Below are 18,155 nucleotides of genomic sequence, written 5' to 3' on the forward strand. Positions count from 1 at the left end.
TGTCATATTTCCAGGATGCTTTCCACCCCAATGGACCTCCCCACCAGCTGCTTTTTTGCAACAGCCTCCCCAACAAAGACACGAGTATCCTCAGGAGAACACATGAATTTGTCCCTAGCTTTCTTCTTCCCTGCTTCCCACCCCAAACCAACAGGGTGCCAACCAGGAAAAACAGAGGTCTATACAAGTGGCAGCATTGCTTTTCGCTTAATCACAAGACACTTACACCAGAAATCCACTTGCTGAAAACTCTTGGTCATGATCAAATCCCGTTTTCCTTTCAGTTTCTTGGGCTCCACCTCCATGGACTGCAGGTCAGGCCTTCCAGAGCTGAGAAGGGAAAAACAGAAAGATGATGTTAACCCAAGATGTTGGTACTGCCCACAGAAAGAAGCAGAGGCAAGAAGACCTGACCCCTCTTTAGTCCCCATGCCTGTAGCAGACAAATGATCCAACTTGCCATCCAACCTGCTAAAAGCTGGTCCCTGAGACAAATTAAAGCCAGACCCTCCAGCAGGCACTGGCTTCAGCCCCTGGCACATATCTGGCACATCCCAATCCAGGCAGGAGTAGTGACAGAGGGGACTCCCACCATCAGTGGCATTGCTGCCCTGCTACAGCCCAAGAAATGAGCTGCTCAAGGGCAAGGCATCACCCCCAGTGCATGCCAGAACTGCAAACCAGCAGAGATGTGCACAAGGTGACCTCCCCTGTCATACAGCTCAAGGCAAACCTCACAAAGGAAGGGTTTAATCATGTTGAGAAGTTCAAGTCTATGCCTTAAAGGCAACTTTAAGCTGGAGGGAGGTAGGGGAAAGGGTGGTAGAGAACACTGAACCAAAGCTTAGCTGCATACCAAGGGTGTCCATACTCCTGGTCCTGGCATGGAGAGCAGGACTCTGTTTTTATCGTCACCATCTCCCCTAAGGAAGCCTGGGTCTGGATCAAACAGTCCTTCAAGTTTTCACTCATGTTCTGAACAAAACAAAACAAAACAAAAAAAAATTAAGGAAGGGAAGAAGAAAAAATGAGTTGCTAGGAAACCACAACATTCTTCCCCCAGGAACCACTGCCTTCCTCCTCCAGGCCAGGACTCAGCCAGCAGATCAGGTTCCCTCCCAGCACCAAGAGCTGCCATCAGGCACCAGGGCACCCCCAAAAGTATCTAGGTGGGAACCCCTTCCCACACTGGGGAGGAACAAGTTCAGTTGCAGGTCAGGTGAAGAGCAGGAGACACCCAAGGGACAGGGAATCTGAAGTATGCTCCAGAGGGCCCCATAAAAATGTTGCACATGGAATTTAAGACTGATGGGTGGGACATGTTAAGGAAACACCACAATCCAAGAGCAGGAAACAAGAGGGGAAGAAAGAAGAATTGCAGATCATGGCATGAAGCATCATCAGTCTGAGAACACAACATATACAATCCCCACCTGGTGGAGTGGGGTGTACTGCTGGAACTACAGTGTACCTCCAACAAGAGCAAAAACCAAGCAGAAATCCAGTGTTTGTTTAACACACAGAGCTCTTCATTTCACCACATGGCACATTTGCAGCTCTCCCCTCTCCTGGGTCCTCCCAACTTATCAGCAACATTCCTGTGCAGCACTGGCCAGGGCACCCCTGCACCAACAGGATCAGCACCTTGCTCCCAGATAACACCCTCCCAGCTCCTGCTCAGGATTTCCATGGCTGTGTCCAAGTACCACATTTACTTTCTGCCCAAATGCCTGCTTTTAAGAACCTCACACAACTCCACCACTACCCTCTTTTCATTTCTTGCAACTTGCCCAGACCTTCTGTTGCCCATGACTATAATCCAAATTAATTTTGTTTTCTCACAGGATACCAAACAAATTTAGAACCAGAGTCATACAGGCTGGAAAAGACCTTTCAGATCACTGAGTCCAACCATAAATCTAACACTCCCAAGCCCACCACTAAAGCATGTCCCAAATGCCACATCTTAAGTCTCTGAAGTATCTCCAGGGATGGTGGCTCAACCACTTCCCTGGGCAGCCTGTTCCAATGCTTCACAATGCTTTCAGTTAAGAAATTTTTCCTAGTGTCCATCTAAACCTCCTCTAGTGCAACTTCAAACCCTTTCCTCTCCTCCTAGAATTTATTACTTGGGAGAAGAGACTGGCACCCCCCTCTTGATTAGCATCAAGCCAAAAAAATGATTCTCAGCTGAAATGACTATAAATGCACTATCACCAGTGGTCCTCCTTTCACTGGCACAATGTGATCTTTCATTTATGGAATCATAGAAGACTTTGGGTTGGAAAGAGCCTTTAAAGGCCATCCAGTCCAACCCCCTTGCAGTGACGTTGCTCAGAGCCCCATCCAGCCTGACCTTCAATGCTTCCAGGGATGGGGCATCAACCACTTCTCTGGGCATCTTGTTCCGGTGTTTCCTCACCCTCATTGTAAAAAAAAAATTCTTAATACATCTAGTCTAAGCCTCTTTTAGGTTAAAACCATTTCCCTTGCCTAGTGCAACAGGATCTACTAGGAAGGGTATCCCCAACTTTCTTACAAACCCCCTTAAAGTACTGGAAGGATCCCATGAGGTTTCCCCAGAGAGGGGATGAACCACCCCAACTCTCAGTCTTTCCTCACAGGAGTGGTGTCCCATCCCTCTGATCATTTTTTCCCTTCCTCTGGACCAGCTCAGCATGTACCACACTCAATCATTCCAGCTCTGGGTTCCAGTGACCTTTAATGCACAACTTCAGTGCATTAAACATGCAACACTTATCAACAATTTTACCTTTATCAAGCAAAATTATACCAGCATCAGTAAACCACTCTACATTAGGAAAGAGCTCAAATATTTGTACAAGTTTATCATTACAATTAACATCCCCTTAAATCATGACCAAATCAATCCCTATCAGCCACTGAATTATTTTACTGGAAGCCAACAACAGAATTTAGGTAGCCTGGTATTCTGGTTGACCCAGATTAGACTTTATATTACCTTACTTGTTTATGACAACATTTTTTCTAGCTCATTACATATGAGGTTTTTTCCTAAAAAATAAAAATAAGCATTTAAGGCCCAGAGAATGCTGCTCAAACAGCCCTTTAAAAAACCCTGGATGCAACTTAGCCAGAACAACAAACTTAAAAATGTAGTGATATAGTAGGTGCTGCTTGGTAATTTCCCAAGGTATGGGTACAGAAGAGAGCACTACACTCTAACATTATCTAGCTTTTATGCCACTTACAGGAAAGAAATACTGGACACTTCCTCAGTCCCAGTATTTAATTGTGCTTTTAGGACTCTTTTAGCTTCTGATGTATTTATAAAGATGATTTTAATTCCTCCTCATTTCACTGCCTATTAGTTACTTTTTCTTGCCCTTCCTCCTCCCCCTTTAGTCTTCCACAACTGCAAGGGTACAGTTCATATTCTGCACTTTTACCTCCCTCCACTTAATTTTTTGTTCTGTTTTGGATTGTTTTGATTTTGTTTTGTTGTTTTTTTTGCACCAACACCTAAAAATGAAGGTCCTCTGAAGATTTCAGATGATGTGGAGAAGCACCACAGCAGCATGAGCAGAAGAGGGTTCCTGCTTACTGCTGAAGGTACTCAGGGGCTACTTGGCCACCCATATCTGTGTCCCTGTGCCCATCAGGAGAGTCAGTCCCCCCAAGATCAGTGTGCAGAGTCCTACCAGGATGTCAGAGAAGTTTTTACACCTGGATCAGAGGGATGCTTCAAAGATCCTGGTGCTGTCTGCACACAGCATCACATCCTTTGGGCAGCAAAGGCAGTCAGGCTATGAGGCACAATGCCCCTTGGCTGGACCAGGACACCAACAGGACTGCTCCAAATCCCAAAGGGCATCCCAAGAACGTTCCCAGGCAGTGCCACCTGTTTTCTTCACAAAGTGGGCAAGGACCTGCCACATTTTTGCATGACACACATTAAGACCTCCAGTAGTTATCACCATGTTGCTTGCAATCACAGAGCAGAAAACACAACAACATCTGAGCTGTTCAGTTCTAATGCAGGGAAAAAAACATCCAAATGGGGTTAAGCATGAAGGAACCTGTGAATTCCTACCCTCATGTATGAGGGCCTTTATCGCTGCCCCTCTTGTGGTTATTAGTTAACAGCCACAGACTCTTATCTGCACGGATCAGCCTCCAAAACAGAGCTTTAATTTTACATTTTACTGGCACGTTTCCCAGACTGGGACATTCTTGCATGTGAAACAGTTGTACAGGAATCCATCCCCTCCTCAGCACACAGCTCCCTCACTCAGTTTCTCACTGCTGGCCTCCTGGAGGTCATCCCCTCTTCTTTTAAGCAAGATCTTGCAGAGCTTGCACCACTTTTTAAAGAGCAGGCCCAATGGTGAAAGATGGGACTTGAATTCATACCCTTTTTCTACAGTTGCATATTATTACCAGAAATAGTAACCCAGAACAGTCAGCTACTGACAAGTTGGGAAGGGGGAATAAAGCACTGCATTCAAGGCTCCAAGCTCCCTCCAAAACAGCCATCAGAGACCCAGGCTGATTGTTTTCCCCAAGGTGAACTTGCTTACCAAGGCTCCTAAGCCATGCCAACCATATTTCAGGTCCCTTTCTGAAGCACCAGCTGCCACCCAGCCAACGCCAGCACCCAGAGATGCCACAAATCAGAGGGAGAACCATCTTGAAGATCACTGTCCACAGACAGACACAAACTCCCCCACACCACCACTGGGGAATTTTTTTTTGCCTTGACAGTCACCACAGTTTAGCTTTACCCCCCAAAAAGTGCAACATTCCTGGGGGCAAAAATCTCCTCCACCCACTTGTGCAACAGAGGAGCATCCTGGCATTGAGAGGACAACACCTGATGACCTGGCTTGATGTATGGCCAGGGCTCTTTTCTGACAGCCACAGATCAGGGGTGAATGCAGCCTGCACAGCTAGAGACAAGCTGGAGAAGTCACAAATTCAAATTTGAGTAAAAATTAGAGAGCAGGGAGGATGCGGGATCAGAGTGGCACAAGCTGCCACTAGGACTCGTCCACACCATTGCCAACTACTCCACTACAGTAGGTAACCATCAGTTCACCAGAAGAAAAGACTGTTTTCTTTTGAGTTTCACAGTGTAAAAACCCTGGGAGAAAGTCAAGGACTACAAGAAAGGTACCTGGAGGCACCTCCACTTCTGCTGCAGCTCTCTGAAGAAGCTTGGAGAGTGACCTTCAAAACCACAAGACCTAAAAATCCATCCTACAGCAAGGGAGGGGTGAGAGTTCCCAGTGCTTTCAAATGACTTGCTCAAGACCAGCAACTGACATGACAAACAGGACTGGGGTGCCACGACACCAAATTCCCAGTGTCATCCTGACAACAGACAGGCTGGGGACAAGGAAATTCCCATTTGCCAACCTGGAGCTCCTCCTGTCATTTCAAGTGGATGCAAGATGCATTCACACTGTCACTTTTACACGGTTCACTGGCAAATCATGTCATCAAAACCTGCTGTGAGCAGACATGACAGGTTTGTTTCTGAGGGGAAAGAAGGAAAAGAACCTCTGAAATAATCCCCAAACTAGTTTTCATGGGGTTTTTTCATGGTGGCTTCTAGTGAAGCTGGAAAATGCTGCTGTCTTTACAGAATTTGACATCAAATTCTGTATTATGGCCAGCTGGGAGCACCTGCCCTTTGTTGATCTCAGAGTAGGAAGCTATTCCCATGGATCAGCAGAAGCCTCTGCAAACCAGTTATTATTTGCTACAACTTCTCTCCATGAGCTGTTGACTAAGGACTCAACACAGCAGGATGCTGACACTGTAAAGCTCCCATGCATGGAATCCCAAGCTCCCTAAAAGCCTCTGGAACAGTATGGCATGCCACAGAGCCAAGGCAGCTACTTACTACACCTGAAAGAATAGCTCAGTGACTTGTGTTTTAATTTAAAATATATTCCAAATAATTCCCTTTAACTGGAAAACTCCCATTTTCATTGTATTTGGCTCCCTGCACTCATCTCACAGATTCACAGGATATTTAAGGATAGAAAGAAGAATTAGGTCAACCTGACTGATCCCTTCTATGTCACATGCCCTTACTTTTAGCCTACAAACAGGAAAAAAAAAATCTTCATCCCAGCCCAGCAAGGGGAAGAGAAGCCAATGCTTCATCAGAAGCACATTTCGATTGCTAGCCATGGACAAGCTATATGTGAATTCCAGCAGTTCTGGGCACCAGCCAACACTTCTTTCAAAGAGCCCTGCAACCAGGTGGGAAAAGCTGAAATACTCAGCATGTTGGGATGCTGCTTGGAGCAAATGGAATGAATTGCTTCCCAGGTGAACAAACCTCACCATCTTTGGTCAGGACTGCCAGTTGCACTTCTTTGCCTTTAGATTCTTGAAGTTACAAATTCACACCTACCAATGCAAAGTTAAAGCAAACAGACATGAAACCCCAGTATTAAATCAAGATGTTATTCCACCAACACTTGTCTCTCCAAGGAGAGAATAAATGTACAGTCAAGTGTGGCAGATCATAGAATCATAGAATTGGCTGGGTTGGAAGGGACCTCAGAGATCATCAAGTCCAACCCTTGATCCACTCCTGCTGCAGTTCCCAGACCATGGCACTGAGTGCCACATCCAGGCTCTTTTGAAATATCTCCAGACACGGAGAATCCACTACTTCCCTGGGCAGCCCATTCCAATGTCTGATCACCCTCTCCATAAAGAAATTCTTTCTAATCTCCAACCTAAACCTCCCCTGGCACAACTTGAGACCCTGCCCTCTTGTCTTGCTGAGAGTTGCCTGGGAAAAGAGCCCAACCCCCCCCTGGCTCCAACCTCCTTTCAGGGAGTTGTAGAGAGTGATGAGGTCTCCCCTGAGCCTCCTCTTCTCCAGGCTGAACACCCCCAGCTCTCTCAGCCTCTCCTCATAGGGTCTGTGCTCGAGTCCCTTCACCAGCCTCGTTGCCCTCCTTTGGACCTGCTCCAGGACCTCGATATCCTTCCTGAACTGGGGGGCCCAGAACTGGACACAGTACTCGAGGTGTGGCCTCACCAGGGCTGAGTACAGGGGCAAATGTAAGCCTTGTTCCTTAAGGCACTGCTGAAAGGTGTTTGGATAGCAATAGTGATAAGCACTGAATAAAAACATATCCATAGCAGAGCCCTGGATATATATCCATGCAGTATCTTCTCAGCTTTCCCAAAATTTTTGTCATTCTTCTCAGTAACTCCTCCAATCTCTACATCACTTCAAGATGCTGGCACTGGAAAGCCATCCCAACATTAAGACTGAGCCTGAATAAACAAAACCACTACAGACGTGAAAGCATCTCCTCACCCTGATTCACTACCTCCCTGCTTGTATATCCAAAATCACAGTTGTCTTTTCCAGCCAGAACCTGGCACAGAAAGCTCCCTGAAGCTGCCTGCCCATCCTGACCCTGACATTCTCAGAGGGGACTGCGTGGGACTCAGCCTCTGCAGATCACGTTTGGGAGATGCCTTTCCAGGTTCATAACTCTTTGCTTGTCTGCATGAAAATGATTTTGTTCCGATGGCTCCACTTACCAAACAAATGGCATTACTGCCCTTCCTGCCCCTATCAATAGCTACAACTCAGCAAACTTCTTTCATCTACACATTTTGCCAGTGGTGAGTCCTGCCTTCTGCATCCCTGAGTAAGTCTCAGGCCAAACTGGCTCCTCCCTTCCTCTTGTTTCATAGAGAAGGGTCATCGAGTCTTCCTCCTTTGAAAATGTCATCTCCACCTACCAGGCTGCAGAGGTTCTTCTATAAAATGATCAAGCTTGGTTTTAAAATAGCTGGGTTATTTGCTCCCCTTCTCTAAGGCAACAACGCCAGATCTGCTGATGCCAAAAAAATATTCTCAACTTCCATCTTAAAGTTAATCCACAGTTGATTTATTAGTGTCCTTTAGCTTAGAATATCCTTCATCCTCCTTACTGTTTATAGCACTACTCCAGTTTATTTATTGGATGCTGACCCTCTATCAATCACTACCTTACCACTTGTATTTTATTGATATTCTTTGGCATTAGGTATTAATTGGGTTCCCATGCACCAAGTTAACTGCCTTATATATCCAAGTATATTGCATCTACAGATCTTTCATTACACCAACAGTAACCTTCTCAAAGAATAAAATCAGACCTCTATGCAAAGTACAAGACACTTGCCATAAAAGCAAGTTTCAAGCATGAATTACTTTGTAGGTTTTTACCCAGGATTGGTGTCATGCTGCCCAACCTATCATCCCCTGAGCCATCCACATGGTGATTTTCAGAACCATCCCAACCAGATCACTCTAACAGCCTCCTGGATTTGCCAAGCTCCATCAACACTGATTCAAAATTAACACCAGCAAGCCAGAGACCTCCTCTCATTCATCTGCTGTTCACTTTGTTTCAAGAGAATGTGGTTTTTCCCACGTGCAGCAGCCAGCAAAACTCTTTCTTACCCACAGCACTCATGCTCTGCAACTCCTATGCAGGTCCCCAGATCCCTAGGTCGTAGGGCTCAATTTTGGGTTAACAATTTATCCTTTCCCAGCTGCTGGCCCAGATGGCCATCAAGTGCACACAGCTCAACAAGGGGAAGTTATGTTTGGGTCTGGAAAAGTGAAGTTTTTCATCATGCAGATGCTTTTACCGACAGCAGAGATCTGACCTTACTGCCCAAACATCTCCTCCGTGGGCAGAGAAAAAGGCAGAAGTGAGGAAGTGTTTGGTGGGTAACCAGCAGGCTGGGCCACCACAGCATTCCTGCTCTTTTGCTGTGCTAGGAAAGGGAAAAGCCACTGGAGTGCCTTTAGTGTTTTATAAGGCACATGGAGAAAATCCAAGCCTCCCTCTGGGGTCCCGCCAGCCTAGCTGCATCCCTGGGACCTGCCCACATTGCACCATGGCCTGGCTGCTCACCATCAGCTCACACACACCCAGAGGACCCTTGCACTTGTGCAGGCTGGCCAGCTGAAACGTCCCTGTGGGTGAGTGACACCAGTGATTCACATGTCTGAACATCGATGGAGGTAAAAATGGGAAAGGGAAGGGAAGGAAAGGTGCGGGGGTGGGCAGGAAGCAAACCCCAGACACCACTTTCTAAATAGCAGAGGTGGCTATTCTGGCTAGAAAACTTCCACTTTAATTTCTAACCCGCAGAGATGGGAAATGATTCATGAAAAATCAACAGGATAAAATCAGCTGGAAGGCAGAGAGATAATTCATGCAACCCAACCGCCATGGGCTGCGGTGCCAGCACTACCAGCACTGCCTGGCATTTCAGCCTCCCCTGCCCTTCAGGGACTGGCACTCAGCCAGCAATCAGCTCCACATATATTTCCTTAGTGTCCAAATTAGCCCCTCTGGAGAGCACATCCATCTTTTAACAAGACAGCCTTTCACTCAGCACTCCTTCTAGAAGTCCCACTTTTTTTCTTTTTTCTGATTACCTGATGGACTCTTGTCTTTTTCTGCCACTGGTGAATGTTCAGTGGGTTATAGCACAGGATGAGTTAAGACTGACAAGGACAGACAGGCTTCTTTAAGCCATGGATAAACTATGAACAAAATACCAACCACCCCACCAAGTCAGAAGGGTCAGTAAGTTTCACCAGAGCACCCTTTTCCTGCACAAAGCCAACAACACACACAACAGAGTGCTGGTCTGCCTGGACACACACACTGCTGGCTTTTCCCAAGTCTGCCTTTGATTTCTGTCACATAAAAGCCATAATACCACAAAACACAATTTCACCCTTGATACAGCCACGTGAGAGAAAGCTTCTTGAGAAGCTTACTTACAAATCACGACCCAAAGCTCCTCATCCCAAAGGTATCCTCATCCCAAACCCCTCCAAGATACCTCTGGACTTCCAGTAGGTACCTGGTTAGGGTGAAATGCTCCCTTTACCACCACCCAACTCAAAAGCTTCAGGAATCAAACAACAAACTCTAAAGCCCCTGTAGCAATGATACCTCTAGGCAGGCAGACAGGCTCAGTCACAGGGGAATCCCCATTCAGATAGGACTTGTGGGTAGAGATGCAAAATCCTGCTTTTGTACCATCTGTCCTGTTCATTTTTGTTGATGGATGTTCTGTGATGGTTCCTCTATGCTTGTTACAGTGGTTTCTCTCTACCTGAGCAGACAACTCCACTTGTTCAGCAAAGAGGGAAAGAATATTTGGGGAAAAAAAAGCAGGTAGGAGCAAACCCTACTTTAATTTCTTCCTAAAATTCTAACCAACTAGCTCAGTTCTTTCAAAGCCCTAACAACCAGGCAGAACAAGAACAAATCAACTGTTCCACAAAATGCAGAGGGAGCAAAAGCAAGAGCCATATTTATTTCTCCTCATTTGTACCCTCTTGCAGGCCATTAGGGAGATAAGATCTCACAGTACAACAGACATTATTCAGGGCTGGTAAATCTGTCTGCAGGTTGGGGGCTCGGGTTACACTGCTTGGATGAGTCCTGGCTGAGCATGGGTCACATCGACCCCCTTTTCCTTGGGGCAGGCAGCAGTCCAGATACTCCCAGTGTCTGATCTGCCAGGAAATCAGATATCCGTGTGCTGAATTCACCACCACCACCATCTGATCTGCACATTCCCTTCCATAAAGAGAGGGGTGTTCAGACCCTGTATATTCTAATGCAGCTAACTAACAAAAAAAAATAAAGAATATAAATATATAAATATATAAATGTAAATAAATATATAAATAAATAAAAATAAATAAATATAAATATAAATAAAGAATATATTTACATATATATATATATATATTCAGCAGCTCAAGTGCATCTTCTACATCAAGGTGTTGGGTTGCACAGCAGTGCCCAGTTGTCTACACGACAGACATTCTGATAATGCTGATTAGCAGGAAAAGCTCAGGAACTCATTGAATTCCAGCCCAGAAAGAGCATGCCACAGTGAATTCATGTAACAAGTCACTGAGGGACTGCAAAAGTTAATCAGCTGCCCCAAGAGAATCCAAAAGCAACATATTTCAACACCCAAGTACAGAATGAGACCTAGTTTAAAAAAAAAAAAACAAACAAACAAAAAGCAAAACTACTAACCACCAGTTAAGTCCATCAGACCTGAAGAGCATATGTTAGCATCTGATTTCATTGGTGCTGGCTTTGTATTCATCCAATTAAATGAAGTTAAGTGGATCCACCTTTCTGGAGGTACTGCCTTTCCAGCAGCAATTCAGCATTAGCTGGTGGGATGCCTCACCGAGGGTCAGGCACTGTTGCCCCCATCCAGCAGTTGTTTCCTACATGATTTTGGTAAAATTTCTCCAGAAACCAAGCAACTTGCACACCAAGCATAAGGAAGTTCTCTTGCCAACCATGAAGGGAAGAGAAATCAAGTAGCTAAAAAACTTCTGCTCTTCAAAAACTGATCAATCTCATTTGAGCTCAAGAAAGACAATCTGCATGCCTAGGTGTCTACACATGACAGCTCTAGAACTTCACAAGAGTATGTTCATGTGTCATCAGTATGGATTTTCCCTTCAGTTTCCAAGTGTTTTCATTAATTTCCTCCAAAAGGATAAAAGGACTTAACCCTACCAACTGTAGCATGTTTAATACTCACATGACCATTTCCAAGCAAAGTATCTCCAATTTAAAAAAAATAGCAGATGACCTGAAACACTCCCCCAGCCTTGGAACAAAAGAAATAATAATTAAAAAAACACAAACAAACAAACAAACAAAAAAAAAACCAGCCCCAAACCCCACCCCTAATATACACAGATGTGGGGAAGCCAAGGTTTATCGACAGGAAAGGTATAAAGAGAACACACTGGGAATGGAACATTGATAATCTCAACCCATCTTAAGGCTTTCTAGGAAGATGTTAAGTACATTTAGTCTGCTCAGTTGAGTCTGCAGCTGAAGGACCACATTTAACACCACTCAGCATATTATGTTTTCACAATACAGCTCCACTGCACTGAAAAGGAATGTACTAGACAATATTTCACGTTGGTTATCAGCCTGGAAACAGCTGATGTCCCTGCCTAACATCAGCTCCAATTACCAGCCTTCCACACCAAAATATTCTGAAAGGGAATCCGCAGAGGCCACAGGAGCTGCATGCCCACAATGCCCTGACCTGCACCCAGGGCTCCCCAGAACCCAGGGCTCCCCAGCACCCAGGGATCACCTGGCTCCAAGACCAGCAAAGGATGCTCAGTGCACAAGGCAGGAGCATTGCTGGCTCTTAGCAAATTACAGCAATTCCCCTAGACAATCCCCACACAAGACAATCCCCCAGCTCACCTCCCGTGCACTTTCACTTCTCTGTCCTCAAACATCACCTCTGGTACCCACGGCTCAGCCATCCCCAGGCATCCTGGCTGAGGAACAGCAGTCCCTCCCCCAGGACAAGGCACTAAGAGTGGGAGTCAAATTAGCCCAGCTGAAAAGCCAAAGCCCAAAGAGGACAGAAGAAAGGGAGCAAGGAAATGAAGCCATTTCTCAGAATGTGCTCAAACTGGAAGACTTTGCTCACGGATTCCCTTCAGATGGGTCCTTTATTGATGGCTGCCTGAGACTGCGGGACTCAAACCATCTCCTGCAGAGCACACTACTGATCCCTCTCTGGAAGCTGCCAGTTTCTGCAGCTTTAACCGTAAATTATAAGGTTTGTACCCGCTGACAGCAGGGAAAACTCTGAAACACCAGAATGTTGCCTCCTTGCCTTGCAGAGGAGGCCTTTGGGCAGCAGGTCTCAAGGGTACAAACTGTCCTGTTTGTACAAATGGACCAGTGACAAGGATGAACAGCAACAAAGCTTCAAGCATCAAGATTTCCAACTTTTGTTTCTCAACCACTGTCTTTGAGCAGAAAGGACACTTCATGCACACAGTCTGGGATGGAAGGAGGAAACATGCCAGCATTAGTACCATCTCCACTGACTCCAGCTCAAGTCCAAAGCCTAAATGATAAGCACAGTGACTAAACCTCTCAAAACCAACACTGTAAATGTGATTCTAGACACCAAGTCCAAATTTACCCCCTTGACTTCCACTTTTTCCCCTTCCTTGTTCTCAGTTCTCACAGTCTCTTCTACTAGTAAGGTAGGGCCTAGTACACGGTGCGCACTTTAAAGAAAAACTCTAACATGGGATGCTTGTGCTGCCCTCCCCACTGGTTTTCTTCTCCATCCACCATGGGTGCTACCATCTTCCAAAGAAGCCACAGGACCACTCTGTGCTTTCAGCTGCTATTAGTTTGGCCTCTTTTTACCTGCAAATGTCCTCCCTTTCCAAAGCACTTTTCCCTCAACTTCCTTCTGAAGATGCCATGCATGACCTGTCTCTCACCTCATTCTCTCTGCTCTTTCTTTGGGAGGTTGGACTTGCTACTGGAATCCACTGGCATGGACAAGTTTAACAAGTAGGGATTCCTGAAAAGCAACATTTCACTACACAGCTTTAGAAGGACCATTGCTCTAGAGGCTTTATTTAAAACCACCTGCAGTAGCAGAGAAGACTTCACGGGGAGAACAGAAGGGCCTCTGAAAATTAAAACCTTTACTCCACTACTGCTACGGATGTGTCTGAAAAACCTCTTGGCCCTGAGGCCTGAAGGACCTGTCCTCAGGTCAGAGAACTCAGCACTGAGGTAGAAAGACATGTTAAGCACACCCAGATGGCTCATGGATTTCTTAAAATGCCAGAAAGCTGCAAATCCAAACTGAGGAATAAAAGTGATGTTTTGGCTTTCTTAGGAAAACGAGTTGTTCATAGGTCTTGGATGTTCCCAACACAAAGCAGGTATAAAAAGTTCCCACATGAGCTCACCCCACTAGGATTCTTACAGCTCCCCAGCCTTGTATCAAGTTTTAGCAGCTTATTTCTGCCTTATGGAGGTTCCCTGGTTAATCTCCAGAATTACTGATTGTAAAAAGAAAACCAAACCAAAACAAAACCATTTCAGCTTTGAGGCTATGTTTAGTTTCTCCATGTAATTTTTCACACATGTGCTAACAACACTGGATTGGCAACAGCAATTTAAAACATGCTACTCCAAAATGTCATGAGTATTAGGCAGTATTTTAAGAGCTCCGGAAATGGTTAGTAGCACTTAGAGTCAAGCCAGCAAGAGAGAGGCCCTGCTAACAGCAAATACAGCAATAAAGAGATAAGTAAAAAGCCTGTACTTCTCTTGCATAAATCGACACGGGGGAAAAAAAACCCCAAAACCCCCACAGCTTTACTCAGGAATTAACCAGCATGAGACAGAAGTTACAAAAGAATATGAAAAAAAAAAAAACAAAACCCAGAAGGATAAAGTGTACGCTGTGCTCTTTAGAAAAAAGGGTGAAGACCTCTCCTGCCTGGGCTTGTCATTTTTCTCCTCACTGTACATACTTCACTCTGATTCCTGGCTGAGGGAGGCAACTTCCACTCCCTCAATGCTGCTGGCCCCCCCAATGGCAAAGGCAGCCACTCGCAGTGGAGGAGCCCTCCCTGCTTCAGGGTCCTCTTGGCACTGTTCATGGGGCACAACCTCACCCCCCAACACCCATTTCAAACAGGTCCATCACTTCCCAGCAACGCATACAAGCCAACAACCTGCCCCCAGCCCAGTAAGACCGACTTTGCTTCAGTACAGCAAAAGTAGGGTGGTAGAGACAAGTCCTTACTTTTGTCCTTCATTAATTAAAATCGGGTATTGCGCCCTAAAAAGAGGTCCCACTTAAAAAAAAAAAAAAAAAAAAAAAGCCAGAAGTAATTGCATAAAATAGTCCAGAAGTCACTGCGCTCCACGAAGATGCTAGAGGAGCAACAGGACACTCTCCTGCAACCACCAAGCTCTACACCAAAGCCAGCACTGACCCAGGAGCCACAGCATCTCCTTTACACTCCACAAACACCCAGAAGCAGCATCAGCATTTGACACAACTCCCAGGGCAGGAGGGAACTTACTCCCTACACCCTGCAGTGGGATCCATCACCTCCCAGAGCCAGGGCAACCTTCAGCATCTCCCACAGCTGCCTCAAACCCTCCCGGGTGAGGGGCTACAGCTTTTCCTTTGCTAACACAGCCTTTCCACCAGCCTCACCCACAGACCCCCATACTTGGAACTCTTTGCAGACCGCAGGAGAGCCCAACATTGCTCAGCCTTGTGCTAAGCTATTATTTTAGAGCCAGGAACACCTCTGGGCAAAAAGCACCCCTTGTGAGGAGCAAACATCACCTGAACGCTTTCGTTTTCCAACTACAGCCTGTACTGGGAAACAAACAATGCGCCCTCCTGGCCAGGGATGTGTGGCTGTCGTGGGGGTTTTTACACATTAGAAAGTTGAGAGAGTCATTTCCCTTTCCACTTTCGCTGCTTATTATCTCGGTTTGACTACACGAGCGGAAATTTAGGGGGGCACAAAAACACAACCCAGGCAGCACTGGTCTCACACATCACTGGCAGGACTGCATCCAGAGGGGCTGCTGGATATTTGGGGCTGGGGCTCCTTCTCTTGCTCAAAGGCAGTGCTGGAAAGCAACCCGGTTTGTTATTTATTATTTTTTAAGCTGGTTCTGCCAGTTCTCTTTATGGAGAAGCATTAATCACCAGGGGAAAAAAAAAACAAAACAAGAGGAAGCACCATCGAGCCAACAACTTTGCCCACAGGCCACATTTTTTTTTTTTTTTTCGGTCAGGGATCCGAAACCGGGACGCTGGAGGTTATTTTTCACCTACAGAGCGTAGGAATTGGGTTTATAGAAGAGAACCACGCTCCCTGCCCAAGGGCAACTCGTGGGACGCAAGAGATGTTGCGGGCGCAGCTACCGCGCAGTCTTCCTGGACCACCCCGGGGTGGAAGAGAAGCCCTTCAGCGGCGTTCGACGGGAACCCCCCCTTCCCATAACCATGTCGCCTGTCGCCGTGTCGCGCCCCGGATCGTCCCGCCCCCGCGTTCCAATGTGGCGCTCGCCCGCCCGCCCCCGCCGTCGATTGGTCGCCGGCCGCGTCACTCGCCGGCCCCCGCTACGGCCTCGGGGAGGGGGGGGACGACGACGGCGAAGGGAAGGGCGGGCGCAGCCGCGGCGGGGAGCTGCGGGGCCGGGCCGGGCCCCAGCACCGCCCGCCCCGTGAAGGGAAAAGCGGGAGAAAAACGGGGGGGGGATGTATGATAGGGGGGGGACACCTCTACCTGTGCCCGCGAGTCGCCGCCGCGCCCGATGCGGGCACCGCTCCCGCGGCGGGCAGCGCGAAGGTTCCCACCACCCCTTCCCCTCGCCCACCGGGTTGGATTTCCCGCCCCCCCTTCCCCCTCTCCCAGCCCTCCCCTCCTTCTCCCCCCCTCTCTCTCCCTCCCCTCCCCGTGCTCCGCAGCCATTTTCGTGGCCACCTTGGCGACCAGAGGGGCTGACTCACCTCGGCGCTGCGGGCGCGGGGGGCCCGCCTCGGCGTCGGGGAGCCCGCTCCGCCCGGGGAGGGGACGGGGGGAAGGAGGGGGGGAGCCCGGCTGGCTGCGCCCTCCCTCCCCGCCGGCCCCGCTGGCTAGTCCCAGGCGAGGACGGGTCCCGGGGCCGGGCCGGGCTCGGCGGAGGCGGCGGCGGCGGCTCCCTCCCTCCCGGCCGTGACCACCATCTTATTAGCACAGGAAATGACATGGAGAACGGAAGAGAGGGGCGTTCGGGGGCCGAGCCCGGGGACCCCCCGAATCGGGGGGGAGGCGCCGCCGGCCCGCGCGGTCCGGTCCGGCCCGGCCCGCCAGGGCTCTCCCGGGGGCCGTGGTGCTCCCGCCTTCCTTCCAAATACCCGAGATGGAAAGAGAGGAAGGGGGGGAAAAATTAATTACAAACAAACCCAAAAAGCCGCAGAAAGCAGGGAAAAAAATAATTAGATAAAAATGATAAATAAACAGAAAAAGCCAAGCAAACCCAAACCGCCCCCCCCGGTTCCCACCTCCTGCTCCGGAGCCTGCGAGTTCCGCGGGAAGCCGGCGGCGATCCGGCCAGGGGTTCGGGGGGTGCTCTTAAGGACAAAACCCCCTTGGGGCAGAACGCGGGGGGAGCCGCTGGCCGAGGGGACCCGGCCCGGCGGAGCCGCTGGGCTCCCCCCCCCAAGGCGCTGTCTCGGCCACCGGCACCACCCCCGCCACCTGCCACCGCCCGGCACCCCGCCGAGCGGCACCGAACCGCCCGCCCGCACCCTCGGGTCGCCCGCCTCCGGGGGACGGCGGTGAGACGTGCCCCCCGCCCCGGGGACGTGCCCCGGGGCTCCTCTGCCTGGCAGGGAAAGAACCGGGGCGGGCCCCTCTCCCGGCGGCAGGAGCCGGCCGGTGCGCTCCTCTTATCGCCCGGCTGGAGCCTCATTGCCCTCTGCCAGCAGGAGAGAGTGGATGTAAAGAAGCGGTGGCTCCCTGGAGCTCAGAGGAGTCGTGTTGCGGATTTTCCCCCACCACCACCTTCCCCTCTAAAAAACAAACAAACAAAAAAAAAACAACCAACCCTCCCGCTCCTCCGAAAAGCAACACCAACAAACCCTACCCCGGAGCTCAGTGCTGAAATTACGGGCAGCGTGAGGGATGGTAAAAAGTAGGCATAATTTAATAAGCAGAGGAAGCATGTCTCACCAATAAAACAAATTCTAAATAAAACCATCTGCAAGCACTAAATTTGAAACAATGCAAACTGTTGGGCTGCTTTGCCAGAAGAGGCACGGTGGGGGGTAAAGAGAGGGATGGATAAGTAGCCATAATTTTCCAGTTCCTTTGGTTGACAATGGAGTTGGATGTGAACAGGGCTGTGGTGACAATGTGCATGCTTGGGTACTTGGAACTGCTTCCCTTTTCCTGCAGCCCTGAGAAATACCCTCTTCTGCAGTCCCCAAGAAACAAAATTCTTTCCACACTGAGGTGCCTTCTATGAAATGATGGTGTGGAGAGAAAAAAAACAACCTAAGCGAGGGCAGAAAGTGAAAAAAGGACATAATAACCCAAGCAAAAGAGGGGCCCACTTCTGCCATTCCTGAGCTGCTTCCCCTGCTGTCACGGAGAGTCTGGGGGGTGACAGGACTTCAGGATATATCACTTAAGCTGGCAAATGATACTCCGTCTGACAAAGCAAGGAGGAAGGTGATCAACTCGTGTTCAAAACAAGCTGGCTTTGCTAAAA

The 18,155-nt window shown here is 48.3% G+C and overlaps 1 protein-coding gene across 3 annotated transcripts in view; it reads right to left on the minus strand.

The window, feature by feature from the left end:
- PRDM11 (PR/SET domain 11) overlaps window positions 1-17,068 on the minus strand; it is a 41,309-nt gene extending 24,241 nt beyond the window's left edge. For 2 of the 3 annotated variants that reach the window (XM_030452030.1, XM_030452028.1), the window contains exons 1-3: window positions 16,411-16,502; window positions 857-975; window positions 227-330 (exon numbers count right to left, since the gene is read on the minus strand). In XM_030452030.1, the coding sequence (XP_030307890.1) occupies window positions 227-330; window positions 857-972 (220 nt within the window). In that variant the 5' untranslated portion in view covers window positions 973-975; window positions 16,411-16,502. Of the gene's footprint in view, window positions 1-226; window positions 331-856; window positions 976-16,410; window positions 16,503-16,944 lie in introns of those variants that run through there. The other variant, XM_030452029.1, reaches the window with a different exon arrangement.
- Between the last annotated feature and the right edge of the window lie 1,087 nt (window positions 17,069-18,155).

The sequence above is a fragment of the Calypte anna genome, chromosome 5A, assembly GCF_003957555.1.
Source record: "Calypte anna isolate BGI_N300 chromosome 5A, bCalAnn1_v1.p, whole genome shotgun sequence".
Lineage (NCBI taxonomy): Eukaryota > Metazoa > Chordata > Aves > Apodiformes > Trochilidae > Calypte > Calypte anna.